This window comes from Plectropomus leopardus, chromosome 15, assembly GCF_026936395.1.
Source record: "Plectropomus leopardus strain MGB_pleo_1.0 chromosome 15, ASM2693639v1, whole genome shotgun sequence".
NCBI classification, from domain to species: domain Eukaryota; kingdom Metazoa; phylum Chordata; class Actinopteri; order Perciformes; family Serranidae; genus Plectropomus; species Plectropomus leopardus.
The window spans coordinates 18,740,459-18,757,879 of record NC_142190.1 but is presented as its reverse complement, the minus strand read 5'-3'; the positions used below and the strand labels follow the sequence as shown (position 1 = coordinate 18,757,879).

General features: G+C 38.9%; 2 protein-coding genes across 2 annotated transcripts; one reads left to right on the top strand and one right to left on the bottom strand.

Moving 5' to 3' along the window:
- Positions 1 to 567: 567 nt before the first annotated feature.
- Positions 568 to 8,465, top strand: ca4c (carbonic anhydrase IV c). Its single transcript, XM_042498652.2, has 8 exons — positions 568 to 679; positions 4,002 to 4,049; positions 4,986 to 5,150; positions 5,266 to 5,411; positions 5,738 to 5,830; positions 6,579 to 6,645; positions 6,782 to 6,945; positions 7,368 to 8,465. Exons 1-8 carry the CDS (start codon positions 625 to 627, stop codon positions 7,554 to 7,556), a joined length of 927 nt encoding a protein of 308 aa, XP_042354586.1. The 5' UTR covers positions 568 to 624; the 3' UTR covers positions 7,557 to 8,465.
- A 311-nt stretch (positions 8,466 to 8,776) lies between these two features.
- asl (argininosuccinate lyase) lies at positions 8,777 to 17,266 on the bottom strand. The gene is made up of 16 exons (XM_042498651.2): positions 17,108 to 17,266; positions 16,682 to 16,876; positions 15,151 to 15,234; positions 14,453 to 14,509; positions 14,241 to 14,338; positions 14,048 to 14,125; positions 13,852 to 13,929; positions 13,712 to 13,764; positions 13,553 to 13,615; positions 13,360 to 13,474; positions 12,833 to 12,917; positions 12,123 to 12,182; positions 11,947 to 12,030; positions 10,662 to 10,742; positions 9,945 to 10,051; positions 8,777 to 9,251 (listed from the first exon to the last, which is right to left on the bottom strand). Exons 1-16 carry the CDS (start codon positions 17,120 to 17,122, stop codon positions 9,107 to 9,109), a joined length of 1,398 nt encoding a protein of 465 aa, XP_042354585.1. The 5' UTR covers positions 17,123 to 17,266; the 3' UTR covers positions 8,777 to 9,106.
- Positions 17,267 to 17,421: the final 155 nt, after the last annotated feature.

Genomic DNA, 17,421 nt, shown 5'->3' with positions numbered 1-17,421 from the left:
ATTGCATCTCGCAGGTTAAGGGGCTAAAATTAGTGCATTCACCTACGTTTTTTTCCCTCGGTGCTGAGTCTGAGACGCGTAATACCCTTGACTACTACAGAGTCATTTGACCCGGGTGTAAATGCTGATTATACACATACGTTAAAAAAGCCAGATGTACGTGGTGTACATTTTTTTCACATAGGCATTCATACTTCCCAAGACCTGTAAACAGACTTTGTGTAAGATAGGTAGAGTTCCTCTTTAATCCTGTAATTGTCTGTTGTAAATGCACTTTGCGCTTGAACCCATTTTGAACTGGCATTGCTGGGACTGTGGCGCAGTTTTTAACCTAAAAAGGGAGCAAATATCAGTTTAACACACAAAAAAACAGTAAATAACACCACAGTATCTGCTTTTGCCACCAGGTGTCTGCCTTTCCACATTTACACACCTGATGACTTTCTTAGAGTGACTTTTGCTCACCCTGTTACACACACACACACACACACACACACACACACACACACACACCTTTTGTCAAACTCATGACCATCTTTGGCCCACCCTCAAATGCAGTTCGGTCAGTATGTGAAGGTAGCTGAAATTAGTCTGTCGGGATCTTCTCTGGTCTCTGTGCTGATCATGGACTTTTCTGTCTACCTCCTGACTCTGCTTTCTGTCCTCTCTCAGTGCACAGGTAGGACACGCACACACACACAAACACCTATAGGAAAATTAAAACCCAATCAAATACCGTGCTTGGGTTCAGTTTTTTGGACCCAGTTTACATTTTGGCCACATATTCTTTTAATTTGGGAGTTTTTCATTTTAAAAATCTTTATTCATATTGTTTATTAAAAATAATGTTACAGAGGTGAAAATATAGATTAAAAAAATATATATAATGATATATATATACTGAATAGACTGATTCATCATTTCATTATGTTAGATGATTTGTGAATATGGCATCTTACCAAAAAAAAACCCAAAAAGTAAAATATTTCTGCAACACAAAGATGTATATATTTTTACTAATTATTCTCCGATCTTTGCTTTTTTCATGCAAATGATTGGCCAATTTGACATTTTAAGGGCAGTTAAAACAAAATGGTTAAAAAGAAGGCTTTAGTTGAACTGGCTGTATACAAAAAGTGATGAGTGCTTTTGAGTGGAGCTGGTTTAATTATTTTCATTACCAATTAATAATCCACTGATTATCATTAACCAGTTTTAAACCTTTGGGTTCATAAAATATATATTTTTAAAGCAAGCAAACAAAAAACAGTGAAAAATACCTGTGGAAAAACTGTCAAGCTCAAGGTGATGTCATTGAATGACTTTATTGGTACGAACAACAGTCCAAAATGTTTAATTACAATGTAAGACACCAAATCCTCCCATTTGATTCAAGATTCCTTTTATTGTCTATCAGCAAAGACATCAGAGATACAGAGCAGAACGAATGTACGACCATGGCTGTGTTTAAAAACAAAGAAAGTTGTATATAGAGATTTTAAATAAATAATAATAATAAAAAAACTCTATGAATAAATATGTATTAAAAACTGAATAAATGAATCAATAAATAGTTCCTGGAATTGACACAGGAATAATGGGGGAGAATTATTGCACAAAAAAAGGGGAAAGTTATCACACGCTTGTGTTGTATTGCACAATTTACATAGCAGCTGCCTAGTTATGGCCAAGAGAAATGACAAGGAATTGATGCATTTTTGCAACTTTAACAATTAATCAAATTAATCAGCACAGTTGCTCATGAACTTTCAGTTGATGAACTAATTGGTTATTGGATTAATCTTTGCAGCCCTGGTGTGAGAAGATGTTGCTTTGTTTTACAGGAGCTTTTTTGTGATATTCAGAGCGAATGATTCAGAGCCTGAGCTAGCATTGTCTGCACGCGGCTCTCAACATGGAGGTGGCTGAGTCAGCACTTAGCTGCTAACAGTGCTGACAGAGTTAACGGTCTTAAGGGGGTTTTATTAGTAGTAACTGTCGTATAAGATGCAGCCATTAGCTTTCCCGTGGGATACAAACAGGGACTCGTGGGCTCAGATTTACCAAAACACATTTACCAAAACAAAGAACAGAGAAGCTCAGATTACAACCATGGATGTATTATAATAACTGTAGATGTCAGATGCCGAGATCAATCAATCAGATTTTATTTGTATAGCACTTCTCATATAAAGAGACTGAAACACAAAGTGCTTCATACACACACACACACACACACACACACACACACACACACACACACACACACACACAAAACATGAATAAAAACAAAACTCTTATGAAGTAAAACACTAAAAAAATAGGAGTACTCATTAAAACCAGGAACTGATGAAACACTACCATAAGTGAGAAAATACCAGAGGCAGAATAAAACCTAGAAATAGAAAAGTTGGGAACAGCTGATTTATGCAATATTTGCGGATGCTGGATCATTAAAAATTATAATGTAGGTTAAGTGTAAAGAAAGGAAAAGAAAACAGTGGATTGTCTCATGTTTGACTTCCCTGTGCTGCTTTTTTTTTGGCACAGGTGTATGAGCCAGGTGGAGCAAAGCCAACCTCCACCTGTGCATTGTTCTCAGTTGGTGAGAACTCTTGTCCCCTTTCAGAGAATGGCATTGTGGGAGACAGCGGGGTTAATCTGTGTTCCTATATTAGCTAAATGGGTCTCTATAGCGCCTTTCATTCCCACCGCGGAGTCAGACGCTGGAGTTTCATTCACATCAGCCACACAATACACAACCACAGCACAAGACTATAAAAGACTTCACCAGCTCCTGTTTGATGGACACGTTTAATGCAGCGGTGCAGTTACAGAGTTGGATAAAGCTTTTTCTGAGCCAGCGATCCAATCAGTGTAACGGCAACCACACCTGATTAAAAATTAGTCTTTAACTTGCTGTGTTTGGTTCAGACACAATCACTGGAATCAATAATGGACTTATTTTAACGTGCCAAGTCCCACTATGATTATTGATTTAACAGGCATTACGATCACAGCTTCAACACTTGTGAATTGTTATAATATACAAGAATGCCAATGTGTCTATTTTAGTTTTAATATCATACATCAGCCAATGGTCTATTTATTCAACTCTGATTGGTTGTTGGGGCTGTTTTTGTAATGCTAACAGTGAGAAACAAAGAAAAACCTCACAAGTTCAGTACTTTTTATTCCCAACAATGTCTTTATTGATTTTAGCAGCAATAAACAAGGACATGCACATACAAACTCACTAGTACATGTATATATGCATGCACAAATACACAAACAGAGAAAAAAACAAAGAAAAGTCTGATAAAATCTCAGTATGATGACTAAAGATTTTACACACATATAACCCCAAAAAAAAAACAGAGTAAAATAATAATACTTTTGAACCTGAGCACTTTTTGTTTTTAACAGTGGAGAAAAACTTGGCCGGATACATAAATTAAAGCTGTCATTGTGGTTTCTTTTTAACCCTACATGTTCAAGTTCAAAAGTTATTATTTTCAGTGTTTGTGTAACCTCCAGTTAAACTGCAGTGAGCTCAGCAGCAGGTGAAGAGGTCGCTGAGTGAGTCCTGTGACCGTCATACATCATTCATTTGTCAAGTTTAGTTCATTTAACTGCTAAGAGACAATTTATATTTTACTGATGAGCACAAAAACGCATCTGAAGGACAGGATTAGTAATATGAGGATTAATAATTATCTTGGCCTGTGTGTGTGTGTGTGTGTGTGTGCGTGTGTGCGCGTGTACGCGTGTGTGTGTGACTTTTACTTGCTCAGACCTCTCAAAGTTTAGCTGCAGCGCACAAACACATCAGCAGGTCAGTGAGTAAGATTGCTGACCGAGAACAAAAAACACTGTGGCTAATGGAGCGTGAAAATGAGAAGCATTAATACTCAGTTATTAACTGGAAAAAAACAAAAGTGACCTGGACAAGAGCTCACTGTGTGTCTGTGTCTGAACTGAGTGCTTTGCTTTCTCTCCAGCTCAGTGGTGTTACCAGAGCCAGTACTCCTGTGACGACACATGCAGAGGTAAGACCAAATGGAAAGACTGCCATGTGTTTGAAGAGACAAACCCAAACTTGAAAGAACGCACTTGAAATATCCTTCATAAGCTTGTTATCTGTAAAGTAAAACCACTGTGTGCTACTGTGTAGCATTTAGCTGCTCAAGAGTCAGATATTTTCCTCAGGTGTTGATGGAGACTAAAAACAGTTAAAAGAGTGAATATTGGTCATACGTTCATCGTATGGACATGAAGACGACTCTGAATGAATTTAAATGTTGTTTTATGTCTGCTGGATGTTTAAAATGGCATTTATTTACTCAGATGTTCACCCCATTCATTTAGTTTTATGATGACATGTTCGCCGCTTATTTCTGCTGAACAAAGAAACCAGTTTTAGAAAACTAAAAACTTTTTTGTCTGTTGTTCTGATGTCCATCATGCAATGCTCAGAAGCATCTTTATCAGATCCTCCTGCCTCTTAAATGCTCACTTCTTTCAAACATCACACCTCTAGCTTTGTGAACAGCCAGAATAAAATGTTGGCGTTTGGGTTGTTTGTGGGGTTCATGGGTTGTTGTGTTGACTCACAAGGCGTCTCAAGCCCGAGCACAGATAACCCAGATGACATCATCACACTCGGCTTTTAGCAACTTAAATTAAAATTGTCATTCTTGATATTGTAGATATTATCTTTATGGTTTTACAGACAGTTCTTCTGCAATGCATCAAAACAGAAGACTATAATGTTCATTGTCAGTACTACTACTACTTATATTTTCACAACAGTCCTGGTGAATGTTATTGTGTTTTATGGAGCTTTAATGATGCTATGAGTAAGAAGAACTTTACTGAATATATGCAGCCTCGACTGACCTGTTCTCTCAGCAGCATGGGTTAAAAAACACCAGTGTCAGTGAAGCCTAAAATTGAATGACTTTGGTGCTGCTGTTTGTGTTCAGATCCCACCCGCTGGGCAGCTCAGTTTCCAAGCTGTGGAGGATTACGCCAATCACCAATTAACATTGTCACCAGCAAAGTGCACGTCAACAGCGCCCTGCCACCCTTCAACTTCATCGGCCACACCAACACAATCAACATAACGGTGGAAAACAAAGGACACTCTGGTAATGATGAGCCCCATTTATTTTTCTCTTCCCTCCAAACTGTTTTCCCACATGTATAAAACCTCTGGTTTCTTAATATACTGTAAATCTGACACCTGTTTTCTTTTTCATGAAGCTCACTTTGCTCTGCCGCAGTCGGTCCGACTGACTGGAGGAGCTCTGCCTGGTCACTACAGAGCCGCCCAGTTTCACTTCCACTGGGGAGGTGAGGGCAGACCAGGGTCAGAGCACACCATTGACGGAGAGAGGTTTCCCATGGAGGTACGTCACAGAGGAGCCAGTTTATCATTTTGTTGGTTTGGACATGAAAGTGTCTTCCTGGAAAACATCTTTTAGTCAGCACAAAAGTTAACTGTAGCTGTGATTTGCATGTCTCTCATTTGGGGGCAGTATAACATTGTATAAGGTCATATTTATTGAGATTTTTAATGAGCCTTATATTCAAATTGGTATTTGCCAGTTAATCAGAAGTGATAATGAAAAGAGTTAATATATTTAACAAATGTGTTTGAAATTGTTGGGTGCACTGTGGTTTAAAATGTCACTCGCTATACTGTGACTCATTTTGCTATGTTTTGCATTTCTAGATGCATATAGTCCACATCAAGGAACCGTACGGCTCTCTGGCAGAGGCGGAGCATGATATGGCGGGTATAGCTCTGCTGGCCTTCCTGTTTGAGGTAATACATTAAAAATACAAGTTATATAATATAATATAATATAATGATCACAATAATAATCAAGTCATAAAAATGTATTTTCCTCTTACTGGTAGTGCTTTTAATGATCTAGATTGTTTTGGTGTGAGTTACAGTGTTGGAGATGTTGGACGTAGAGAAATCTGCCTTCTCTCAAATATAATGGAACTAGATGGCACTTGGCCTGTGGTGCTTAAACCCCCCCCAAAAAAACAATTTAAAAATGTAAAGGCAATGTCTTTTTCTATAAATTATGACCTGGTTACACAAGATAATCCAACATGTTCTCAACCCAGTTTGTCACATGTTGCTGCCCTGTCAGTGGACTTCCACGTCCACACATTACTCTCAAGGTGTCCTTCTGTGTCTGCTGCTTATGTTTCTGGGTGCTGCTACTGTGATGTCAACAAATGCACATGGTGGGATGACATTGCTGTTGAGTTTTTTAAATGTATTTTTTACATTTTGAGCAACATGAGCAGAGTGGAGGGCCACCTTGTTTAATTGTGTTGGATAAAAGGCAGATACGTCTCTGGCTGATATCTTCACACTCAGCAACTCGCATCAAGATAATCTAGATTATGACCAGCACTGCAGGTAAGAGGAAGATTTTTTTTAATTTGTGGTGAACTTTCCTTTTAAAATGTGTCTTCATGACTACATTCTGGATAAAAAAAATAAATGATAAAGGTTTGTGTCATAATACTGATTAACTGGCATTTCCTTGCAGGAAACAACAGATGATCATCCTGATTTGGATGCAGTAATAGCTGCTTTGGGCCGAGTACAAAACAATGGTATGACTATGGTTTCTTAACTTTTTTTCTCAGTGAAAAGGACTTTTAATAAAATCTATGTTTTTTCAGTCTATTGTTCATCTTTACCCTATCTAATTTTCATTCCAAACACTTTTTCCCCTTTTTCTGTGTTTAGGCAGCAGCACAGTGATCCGAAACTTTCGACTCAGTGACATTATCCCATCAGCAAAGGACCTCCACAGTTACTACCGTTACGTGGGCTCCATGACGACTCCAGGGTGTGAACAGGCTGTTGCCTGGACGGTGTTTCACAGGACCTTACCCATCAGCAGTCGACAGGTGAGCTACTATAGATTTAAGGATCGGGGGCCGGCACACCAGTGACTCGTCCTGGTTGTTTTTCCTCAAAAAATCGGTGAACTCTTGATGTAAAACCAAGATACAGTTGAGGCTTTTAAAGTACTTTAGATCGTTTATCTAACGTTATCATTAAAGAGATATATAATCCCAATACAAAATAAAACTGTTGATATTATATTTTTGGGAATGGAAAATAACAATTGTCTGCAATGACTTTATTTTTTGAGAGCTAGAAGTTGAACATTGGAAAAGTGAAAAGTAAATGTTGAAAGTCTGAAGGATCAGTGCCTGAAAAAAGCCACTTAAAGGCACATTTGTGTCCCTTTTTTGCAGTATAAATATATTACTGTGTACTGTAACCTTTGACAAAAAAAAGTTGAGTCTTTTCTTCTCTACTCCAGCTGGATGCAATAGTTAAGCAGTGTCGATTCTGGACGGGACAGCCCATGACCGACATCTTCAGACCTACGCAGCCTCTGGACGGCAGAGTCGTGTACCGGTCCAAGGCAAGTGCGGCTCTGACGAGTGTGATCCATTTGTGGTTTGGCATTTTCTCAGTTGTGCTCGGGACAACGTGTCTGATACACTGACTCAGCACATAAAAACACCTGATTTAAGAGACAAAAGCTACTGTATGTATAAAGGCAACTTTAACCTGTGTGATAGTGAAACAACAAACTGTGGTTTATTTTTAAAGTTATTCATTAAACGTAATGTCACCTGCATTTGCACACAAACTACGGTGCGCTAAATCCAGTTATTGTGCAAAGTGACAGGAACTCAGCTGTGCATAGCACTTAGTCTCTGTTGAGTATTAGTGTGTGAGTAGGATCTTTACCTCAGCAGGCCTTAATGTCAACTTTCCTTATTTTTTGTCATTAGGGGTCAATATTTTATATCCACAAGCTATAGCTTTACATCAACAGTAATCTGTTGTTCCTTTTATGTGTTTTTTCAGTGAGTTAAAAGTGTGATAAGTAAAATCAAAGTGTAGGATTTGGGGTTTACAATAGGTTTTTTTCCTTCTGATAGTTGCAAGCTGAAGGACTTTCCTTTGTCATGAACTGCTTTTTCTTCTTTACTTGTCGTGTGTTGTTTTCTTCACTGTCGTTCAGACAGTTAAAAGTAGATCAGAACATCAAGGCATTTCTAGATGCACTGTACATTTCTTAATTTTTTAGGAAAAACCAAACGAGTTCTACATGTACATAAATGCCTAAGATTCCCTGCATTATACATTATTTTCTGTTCTTGCCTATGAAATCACTCTCTTTAAGTGCTTTTATGCGTTGCTTTGTCTGTAATCAACTTTCATTAAACTAAAACCAGGGGGAAATGTGCTGTCAGATTTACTGTTAAAAAAACAATAAATTGACAGTATTAACCAATGAATTTGTTTGAACCCTTGTGATATTACCAATGAGACTTTAATATTTTGACATTAGGGACACTCTGATTGGGCTTTTTAGAAATAATGTTGATTTCATGTCAGTAAAATCTGAAATGGATCACTGATAGTTTCTGTTTTTTCAGCATTTTTACATAAAGTTTCTGTATAAACACCATAAAAAAAGATGAGTTTCATGACTGTAATCTGGTCATGGTAGCAAAACCTAATGTTAACATTAAATGAAAGACAGACAATAAAAGTTAACACATATACATAACTTAAAATTCTATCTGTTTTTGCCTCTGCTGTAAACACACACCTTTCTGTGCCATTAAACAGCACCATCTTGAGTGTGTGTGGGTGTAGACAGGAGGATGAATTGCCACAGGTGAGTGGTGGAAATCAGTCAGCCTTAATAGATCAGTGTGTAAAACTTAACATTTATTTATTGCCGGGTCCTCACTTACACATGACTGATGCATGATCAATTGACATGTCCAATAGTAACAGCCATAGACTGTATATAAAGGTGTATATCTGTATAACATCTGTATATCTTTATATACTGTCTATGGTAACAGCCAACTGAAATGTCACATGTAGTTAAAAAGTAGGAAGAAGAATGTCTGAAAGGCAACGTAGGTTTCAAGTCATAAATAAGTCCCTTTGACCTCAGTCTGACATTTTAACAGGAATCTAAATTGTGGCAATAAACCTGATTCAAATTTTTAAGGTGAAATTAGGTTGAGGTCACTGTGTGTGTTTCTTCAGCCAGTTCCTCAGGTGTTCCACCTGTGCAGCAACGCTACTCTTGGCTGTGCCTCCAGGGGCGCTGTACTGCTCCACACTGCTCGTGTAGTCCCACACTGACGATACGTCGCTTTCGAACAGGGGGCTGAAAATGACAGAACGCACGCAGGGAAGAGAACGAGAAGGGAAACAGATCAGTGTGTTGGACAAGGGAATGAATAACCCGTTTTTAATCAGGTTTTTTGAAGTAGCCCTTTTGTGTTTCTGCATGTAAACACATGTATCGAAAAGAAGAAAACGGGATACTGCTGCATGTATACACCCTAGCCTGGTTATTGAGAGATGCCGACTTCCTGAGCAGGCACAGCTTCAGCCAAGTCATGTAACAGATGTATAAAAAATAGCGGCAGCAACATTCTCACTTCCGGAGAAATGAAGAAATTGAATTTTGTCTTTTGGTAATGAAAGAGGCTGCGTATCTTCATCCACTGCTCCACTGTCCTACATGGTGATGGGAGCAGAGAAGAATGTCCAATGTAGTGTTTATTATTTCCTGTCCCCCTTATCTCCCATTGCTGGTTTGTTTTTGTAAACATCACAGTGCCTGCGCAAATAGACTGCAGTCGTCAGTAACTCTGTTCGTGGTATTTTCATACTTATGGGGAATATGAATAACCACATATTGCTGTGCTCATGTACACAGCAAATTCCAAATATTATCCTGATCCTGTTTGTGTGTGTGTTTGTGTGTGTGTGTGTGTGTGTGTGTGTGTGTGTGTGTGTGTGTGTGTGTGTTTGTGTGTGTGTGTGTGTGTGAGTATGAGAAGAAGACAGTCACCTAATAGCTCTCAGGTCGTCCACAGTGAGTTGATTCAAGGCCACATTTTTGGATTCAGCTGCAAACACAGCTTTACCAGAGATACCATGGGCTTCTCTGAACGGCATCTGCAACACAGAATGACAGAGTGTGTTTCAGCCACACTCAAATTATTATCTCAGCATCTTAAGAATATTCAAACTGCATCATTACATTAAATAAAGCCTGAGATTTTTTTTTAAAAATTTATTTATAATATCTTTTTAACAACTTTATAAAGATATTTTTACAATAGATATTTGGATGGAAATATTTGAAACACTACTAGCAGTAAAGATTGCTATCTTTATTCTTTATTTTGACACTTCTTTTCCTCACCTACCTCACTTCCTTTCCTTCCCTTGCCTCTGACTGGTTGCTTCAACTCTTTCTTCACTCATTAATCTGATTGAGTTCACCTGTTAACTCCCTATCTAAACCCTGCAAACCCCATCACTCGCTTGTTCTTGATCATCACACGGAGCAGCAGTGCTGGTGAGCAGAGTCTCTTTCTCCTAAGTTTCTCCTGTGCGTGGTTAGTTTAATTGAGAACATTATTTATCATAATTAAGGTGGAAATTTGTTTAATTTTGACTCAAGTTCGTAATTTTCTATTTAGAAAATGCATGCTGTTGCTTTCTGAGCAATGCCCACAAACGTAAACCTCTCCGTCTGAACCTCCTCCTCAACACTACTCACCCCTTTTCTCACAAGGTAGTAGGCCAAGTCTGTGGCCAACATATCCGAACTGAGTGCCGCCTCCATCACACTTTGGTTAATCTGAAACATAAGAGGAAACAAACTCATTTTCATCTTGTCTTTCAAAAGGCTTAAAAATCTTTCCTCTTATAGGCTTGGTTGCACCCACAAGGATGAAATTAACCTAATGTTACGTCTAATCTAAATCTAAATTAGATTTAAAATGAGTAAATCCAGATTTGAATTCAACAGAGCTCTGTTGCACAATTGAAATTTATTCTTAGTTTAGTAAAGCCAAGTTTATTTTTTAAACCAAATTTAAACTGAGTTTAATCAGGGAAATTAAAACAATAAATTAATACATTAAATAAATAAATACCTAATCAGCATGCTATTGGCAGCTAGTAAGTATAAAAGAGCGGTGGAGGGGGGCGGGGGTGTTAAATGTTTCAGTGGCTCCTTTTTCGTAAACGTTACATTACGTTACAATGTTACATTGTTGCTAACTAACAATAAGTTGCTATCTTGACGGTACTCATGATGACAGTTGGCCCGGTCTCCCTGTTCAGCTCCAAAACAGTTTCCTTGGTGAACCAATATTTTGACAAAAATTCATCATCACAAAAATCAAGTGGGTTGAGTTTATCTTTTAACTTTCTTCGAGTACCTGGTTGATCATTTTTCTCAATTCATCTCAAAAAGGCAGCTATTTTCTACCTAGAGCCTTTTAGCTCCTGTTGTTTTTTTGTCTAACTGACAGGTGGGAACAACAATATTTGAAAATAGTCTAATATTGGGAGAGACCGCTGCAGCCGGCAGTGGTGAAACAGGCTGCAACGTAACCACTTGGAGCATGTCCATTGAAATTGCTTGTTTTCGCCACTGACGGGATCAGATTGAGTGTCTTAAAAATTCAAGGAAAGGTTTTAGTCTTCCTAATGAGAAGTCTCGTTCTAAAATCTCACAAGAGATTTTTTTTTTTTTTGCCAGAAGAAAACGTTGGAAACATCAGTGTGATTTGGAGAGAGGATTGCCAAGAGGAGTGTTTTGGAGCACAGAAAGCTTTGTGATTTACAATGTCAATTCCTCTAACGTAGGTGCATGCAAGGAATAAAACAGTAGTAAAACAGTACTGCTTTTTTTCTAGTGTAGCCAAACTAAGGAGGTCATCGTTTTTGTACAAAATAAAAGCAAGAAGTCACAGTTTTGATCCACAACCTCTTTGTACCCATGAGGCCAATTTGTGCATTTTTTCTTAAAAATAACAGTGACTTAAGTCTCTGACCTTGAGAGTTGAAATGACTCCAGTTGTCACCTGCAGCACAGCGTGAACAGTATCGTAGCAGTCAAACATGGCCTCCTTATCCTCCTAGAAAAGAAAGACAGCGTCACAAAAAGTCAAAAGGAAATAATGAAAAGAAAAAGGGTTGTTCCCATAAAGTGAAAGCACTTAAATCCCACCTGCAGGTCTTTGTTGTAGGTGCTGGGCAGGCCCTTCAGAGTCATCATGAACCCCGCACACTGGAATACACAAAGTCAAAACCTGAGTTTGACAAGAGCACTGCAACAAGTCATACAAAATAAAAAAAAGCTAAATGGACCCCGTCCAAATGAAACGGTTCATCACAAGGGGTTTGTATTACTAAACTTGTACAACAGTAAAGCAGTAAACTGTGTCGAAGCACAGCAAGTTTAAATGCTGCTCTGACAACAAAAAAACTTTTACACAGAGCTGCCAGACTTGATACTGCAAAAAAAAAAAGAAAAAAAGGGGGTAGCTTTTTGGCACAAAAGCGCTGATGTTCCAGAGGAAAGCTTTTAGGAGTGAAGTTTGCTGTGGAAGCACAATCCCCTTTTAATCAGTAAAAGAGAACTTTAAAACAAGAAGCAGCAGAGCTTATGGGAAATGTGGTCTTCACTTGCACTAACTGCAGTGTTTTCATGTGTTTGCTGTAAATATACCAAATATCAGCATTTAATTTCACAAACCTAAAGGGTCTTTTCAGCATGACTAGTTCCTTTTCCACGCTATGCATTTTATTTTACATCATCTGGCCCAAAGAGTTCGCAAATTTGGGCTAATGAGGAAAAACAACAAGCAAAGTTGGCCCTTCAAAGAACAAATAAACAGATGATTTAACAAAGGCAAATCTTTAGTCGGAGGATCTTACTCTGCCAAAAACACGACCTGCTTTACTCCTGATCAGCTCCAAACTGTCAGCATTCTTCTTCTGGGGCATCAGACTGCTGCCCGTGCTAAACACGCAGCAAGTGAGAAGAAAGAAGGGAAACACTGTGTGTTAGAGTGATGTACTCAGGGTGTCTACAGGTAAAAACAAGTTAAATTTAAGACTTGACCATTTTAATAACACTTAAATTTAAGAGTAAAGTTGATATGGTAACACACACCAAATGTGAAAATATATTCCATCCTAGTAAAACAATGTCAGTTCATAATTAACAGGAAAGTAAAATGACACAGCACAGAAAAAAATAAACTAAAGCATGCTGGTTAACACGGTCTAACGATGCAGAGTCACTGTGTGATCGTAAAGCATATGAAGGCGAAAAGTTTATTATTTATTAATTCATATTAATGAATTGCTGTAATGTGAGGCTTTGTACAAACACCACTAATTAATAATTTAACCCAAAGCTGTGCAGTTACTTAGCATTATGTAATTAAACCCAAACCGACCTGTAGGCATCAGATAGTGAGATGAAGGAGAACTCTTTCGTGCTGTACAGCATCAGGTCCTCGGCCATCTTACTCAGATGGGTCACACACAACGAAGCCCAGAACAAGAACTCCGCTAAAAAAAAACAGACATTTTCAATTTAAATGTAATATATTTTCATTGACAGCTGACCGACATGTATGATTTACTCACCAACAAAGTCCCTCTGGCCCGTGGCATCCATGCTGTTCAAACTGATGCCATCAAAGTCCAGCTCTACAGGTGAGGAGAAATTATAGTTTCAGTTTTTAATATTTTTTTAAATAAATTAACAAGACACAGGACGGTGATATGTCTTTTTTTTTGGTTGACCTTTCCGCAGCAGCTCCCTGTCAATGTCAAACGGTGTTCCAGCGATGGCACCGCTGAAAACAACAAGAAAGATTCTTGTTAATCGATCACATCCAGGGATGTAAATCAGTGTCGGACACGTGTGTTTGTTTGCTGCATACCTGCCGAGAGGTAAAACATTAACTCTTTTCTTGATCTCCTGAAGCCGGTCCACATCTCTGCTCAAAGCAACAGCATGACTGAGGGTTGGTCCAACCAGCAAATTGGGAAAGAGCAACACAAGACTGACATGAACAAAACATCACCTGATATATGAGGTGAGACTCATGCCATGTTTGTTCGCTCTAAAAAGGTCACCTTAGAATCCAGTGGCTCCATCTGATTGGCTGAGCCCTCTGCATGTGGGTGTAACCAGGAAACAGGACGTCAATTTCTCTGAGGTTCAGAAAGAGCTATTGTGACAGAAGACGCTGCAAGGCAACTTAAAAAAAGAAAAAAAAATCACAGCAACAAGTGTGTGTTTGAGTGTAGCTGTGTGTTTCTGTCTTACGCTGCTGCCCGCTCCACCATGGTCGACATCAGCTGCAGGGCATTGTCCGTCAGGGTTGAGATGGCATCTCGCAGCCACAGTCTCATGTCAGTAACGACCTGCGCGACCAAAACGTACACAGCACGGTCTCATGATATCAGCGAGTCCTTAAAGTGAGGTGATCTATGGGCTGTAACTCTAAATGATGACATAATAATATTTTAAAGACAAACCTGGTCGTTTCTGCTCCTGCCGGTGTGCAGCTTCCCTGCAGGGGCACCAATCAGCTCCTGAAGAAACAAAACAGTTAAAGGAATAAAACATTAATGACAGCCCTTACAAAGCCTCGAAAACTAAATGTAAACCATGTGCATGTGTGTGTATAGCCCATAACTAACATGCTAATTATAGTGAATAATTCCTCCCAACGCTCCATGTGATGTTGACACGAGGTGTTATTAAATGGCAGCAAACTAACATAACCTCTGAAGTGAGAAAATAATTGCATGCCACACCTCTGGAGCTAAACTGACAATCTTAAAGACTAAACAGGCATATCCTGTTTAGTCTTGATGGTTTGGCTTTTTCCACACAATGCCTCTGGCCAAAATAAGACATCCATTTATAAGTTTTTATAGCCATCATTCTCATGGTTTATTATATTAATGTACACAAAAAGCTAATTATTGACATCTGGAAATGCTGCGACATTCAGTGTAGTTCAGTGTGTTAGTGCTACAGTGTTAATGATGTCCTGAACTACAAAAAGTAGCAATAAAACTTCATAATCGTGTTATTATCTGGCTGACAAACATAATTTTGCCTCCTTATTGAGACAGAGGCCTTAAATACAGAATTTTGAACAATATAAATTACGTGAAATCCAATTTTATTCTGCAGAGTTATGAAAAACAAACAGGCTCCACCTCACCTTTAGCCTGCGCTCATTGGCAGTGTGAATGTCTTCATCTCCAGCTTTGATCTCAAAAACACCTTTGGACCACTCCTCAGAAACCTGGAGGATATAAGGACTATGTGACTGAGTAGGCTAAAAACAAACAGTGCAATTAAATAGTTTTGCTTTGCTATGAATAAACACAAACAGCTATTTCAGATCGGTGGTTCCCAACTGGTGGGTCATGGTCCAAAAAAATACACTTGAGGGTGAATTTCCAGCACAGGGCTTTCATTTCAAGATGCCACTTCTATTTGTTCTTTCTTCGTTTTTAGCCAACATGTTTACATTTTGTGAAATAAAATTGAATATGTGGTCATTTATCTAATGTGTGAACCTTGAACTAATGACTAAGGAGAAGTCTGGACCAGTTGGGAAACACCATTTTAGACGGTAATATGAAGCAGCACACATATTTGGACCCACTGAATTCTAGGCATCAGTAAGTATTTATGGTAGTTTTGTGTTTCTGTGTTTGTTCAGGCTGCCCGATGTAGCTCGTTTTGCCAAAGCACAACATGAGGTTAGAGAGAGCACCCGGAAACCCGACCTGGCTGTGTGGGTGAAAGACTTGCTGAAACTGTTTGGCAGCTGACATCTGTCACATGATGGTAGTATTGTTCACCACAAACTCAGCATAATACAGACAGGAATTCTGCGCCATGGCACATTTTCAGCTGTCATCCATTAACTTTCATTTACACTGAAGGGCACACTGTGACAAACATACCCATAATGCAACAGCGGTGCATTTTCTTGCACGTCAGTGTGAGAACTGGGATCACAAAGTTCATAATCATAGTCATTCGCTGTAAATTGTCAGCTTGGATTTATAATGTGGTGAACTTTCTTTTTTCCTGACAGCGTGCAGCTGTGTGTGAGTATGTGTTTGTGGTTATATATAATACATAGTAAGGACAAAAAAAAACACCACAGTGAGGACTTTTTGGCCAAATTTAGGTTACAATTAGGTGTAGGTTAGGGAGAGGCATGGGATTAGAGACCACTCTTTATTTATCAGAGGAGGGGAGTGAAGCTCCTTCCCTGAGTTTTTCGTAAAGTGCATGACCCTCCCTTTCTGTCTATACAGTCTCTGACTTTGCTAAATGCTGTAATTTTGACAATTTCTGCTAAGTATTTTTAAAGGACAGACAACTGCATGAAAAAAGCTGAACTATTTTTAAAAATTGCCAAAAAATCTTTGATGATAACAAAAAACATTGATAAAACCCTTGAAGGGCAAAAATAATCGCCAAGATTTTTAAAAGAAAAAAAAAAACAGCTTTAACATTGTCTCCAAGCTTTGCCAAAATAATGGAAAAAAATCACCAAAATGTATTTTAAAATCTGCTGAAAAAATATTTTTAAAAAGTGCCTCCCCAGTGCTTAAAAAGTATTTGTCTTCCTCTTTTTGCACCGCCCCCTCTCCTCTCATGATTAACGAACAGTGCCTTAGGGGGAGGATAAGTGTGTGTGTGTGTGTGTGTGTGTGTGTGTGTGTGTTTACCTGATCCAGCCCATGTAAAATCTGGTTCATCTCATCCGTGGTGACCAGCTTTGTCTTCTCCAGAGCTTTAACATAAGCCTTGCTCCCTCGGATGTCAGCATCCCACATCCTCTGGTCATAAGCGATGGATGCGTTGAACTTCTCCATGATCGGATCAATGTCTCCAACGAAACGACCTCCCCAAAGTTTACTTCCCTAAAGTGCAGAGGAGGCACGTGTGTGTGTGCGTGTGTGTGTGTGTGTGTGTGTGTGTGTGTATGTATATATACACTCTCTGGTCTGTACACCGCTAAACATACATCGGCTAAAACAAAGAATTGCCCGCTAGCCGGTGTGACGGCTCACTTTAGCAGTCAGCTGGGTGTTAAAACAACAATAACACAGATGGCGGTAGTCGGATTTCCTATGGCAAACAGTTAATCTTACCTCTGTGTTGGCCATTTTTGTCGGTGTCTGCACCAGTTGTGTCCAGTTTGGGCTGAGGGGACGCTGAATAAGAGCTGACGGTCAGACCTCGCAGCTTGTAGACGTGCTGCGCGAGTCTGTGCGCGCGAGCGAGGTAGACTCGACCAGAGCCGCGTGTATCTCTTTAAAAGACGTCACTGAAGTCGCTTGAGCTCATATTGCGTCATCTGAAGAATGGTAGGAATAACATAAACTATCGCTACATTTATATGTTCAAAACTAAATCCCTATTCAATTAAATTAGTTCAACGATTATATAATTCTAGTAAACCAGT

What these genes read in the sequence shown, in the direction of transcription:
- ca4c (XM_042498652.2), top strand. Translation starts at nt 625, where the DNA reads ATGGACTTTTCTGTCTACCTCCTGACTCTGCTTTCTGTCCTCTCTCAG. An exon ending in TGCTGGCCTTCCTGTTTGAG is followed by an intron (nt 5,831 to 6,578) that starts GTAATACATTAA and finishes ATTTCCTTGCAG; the next exon opens with GAAACAACAGATGATCATCC. An exon ending in GGGCCGAGTACAAAACAATG is followed by an intron (nt 6,646 to 6,781) that starts GTATGACTATGG and finishes TTCTGTGTTTAG; the next exon opens with GCAGCAGCACAGTGATCCGA.
- asl (XM_042498651.2), bottom strand. An exon ending in AATGTTTTACCTCTCGGCAG is followed by an intron (nt 13,765 to 13,851) that starts GTATGCAGCAAA and finishes TGTTGTTTTCAG; the next exon opens with CGGTGCCATCGCTGGAACAC. An exon ending in GGGCCAGAGGGACTTTGTTG is followed by an intron (nt 13,475 to 13,552) that starts GTGAGTAAATCA and finishes GTTTTTTTTTAG; the next exon opens with CGGAGTTCTTGTTCTGGGCT.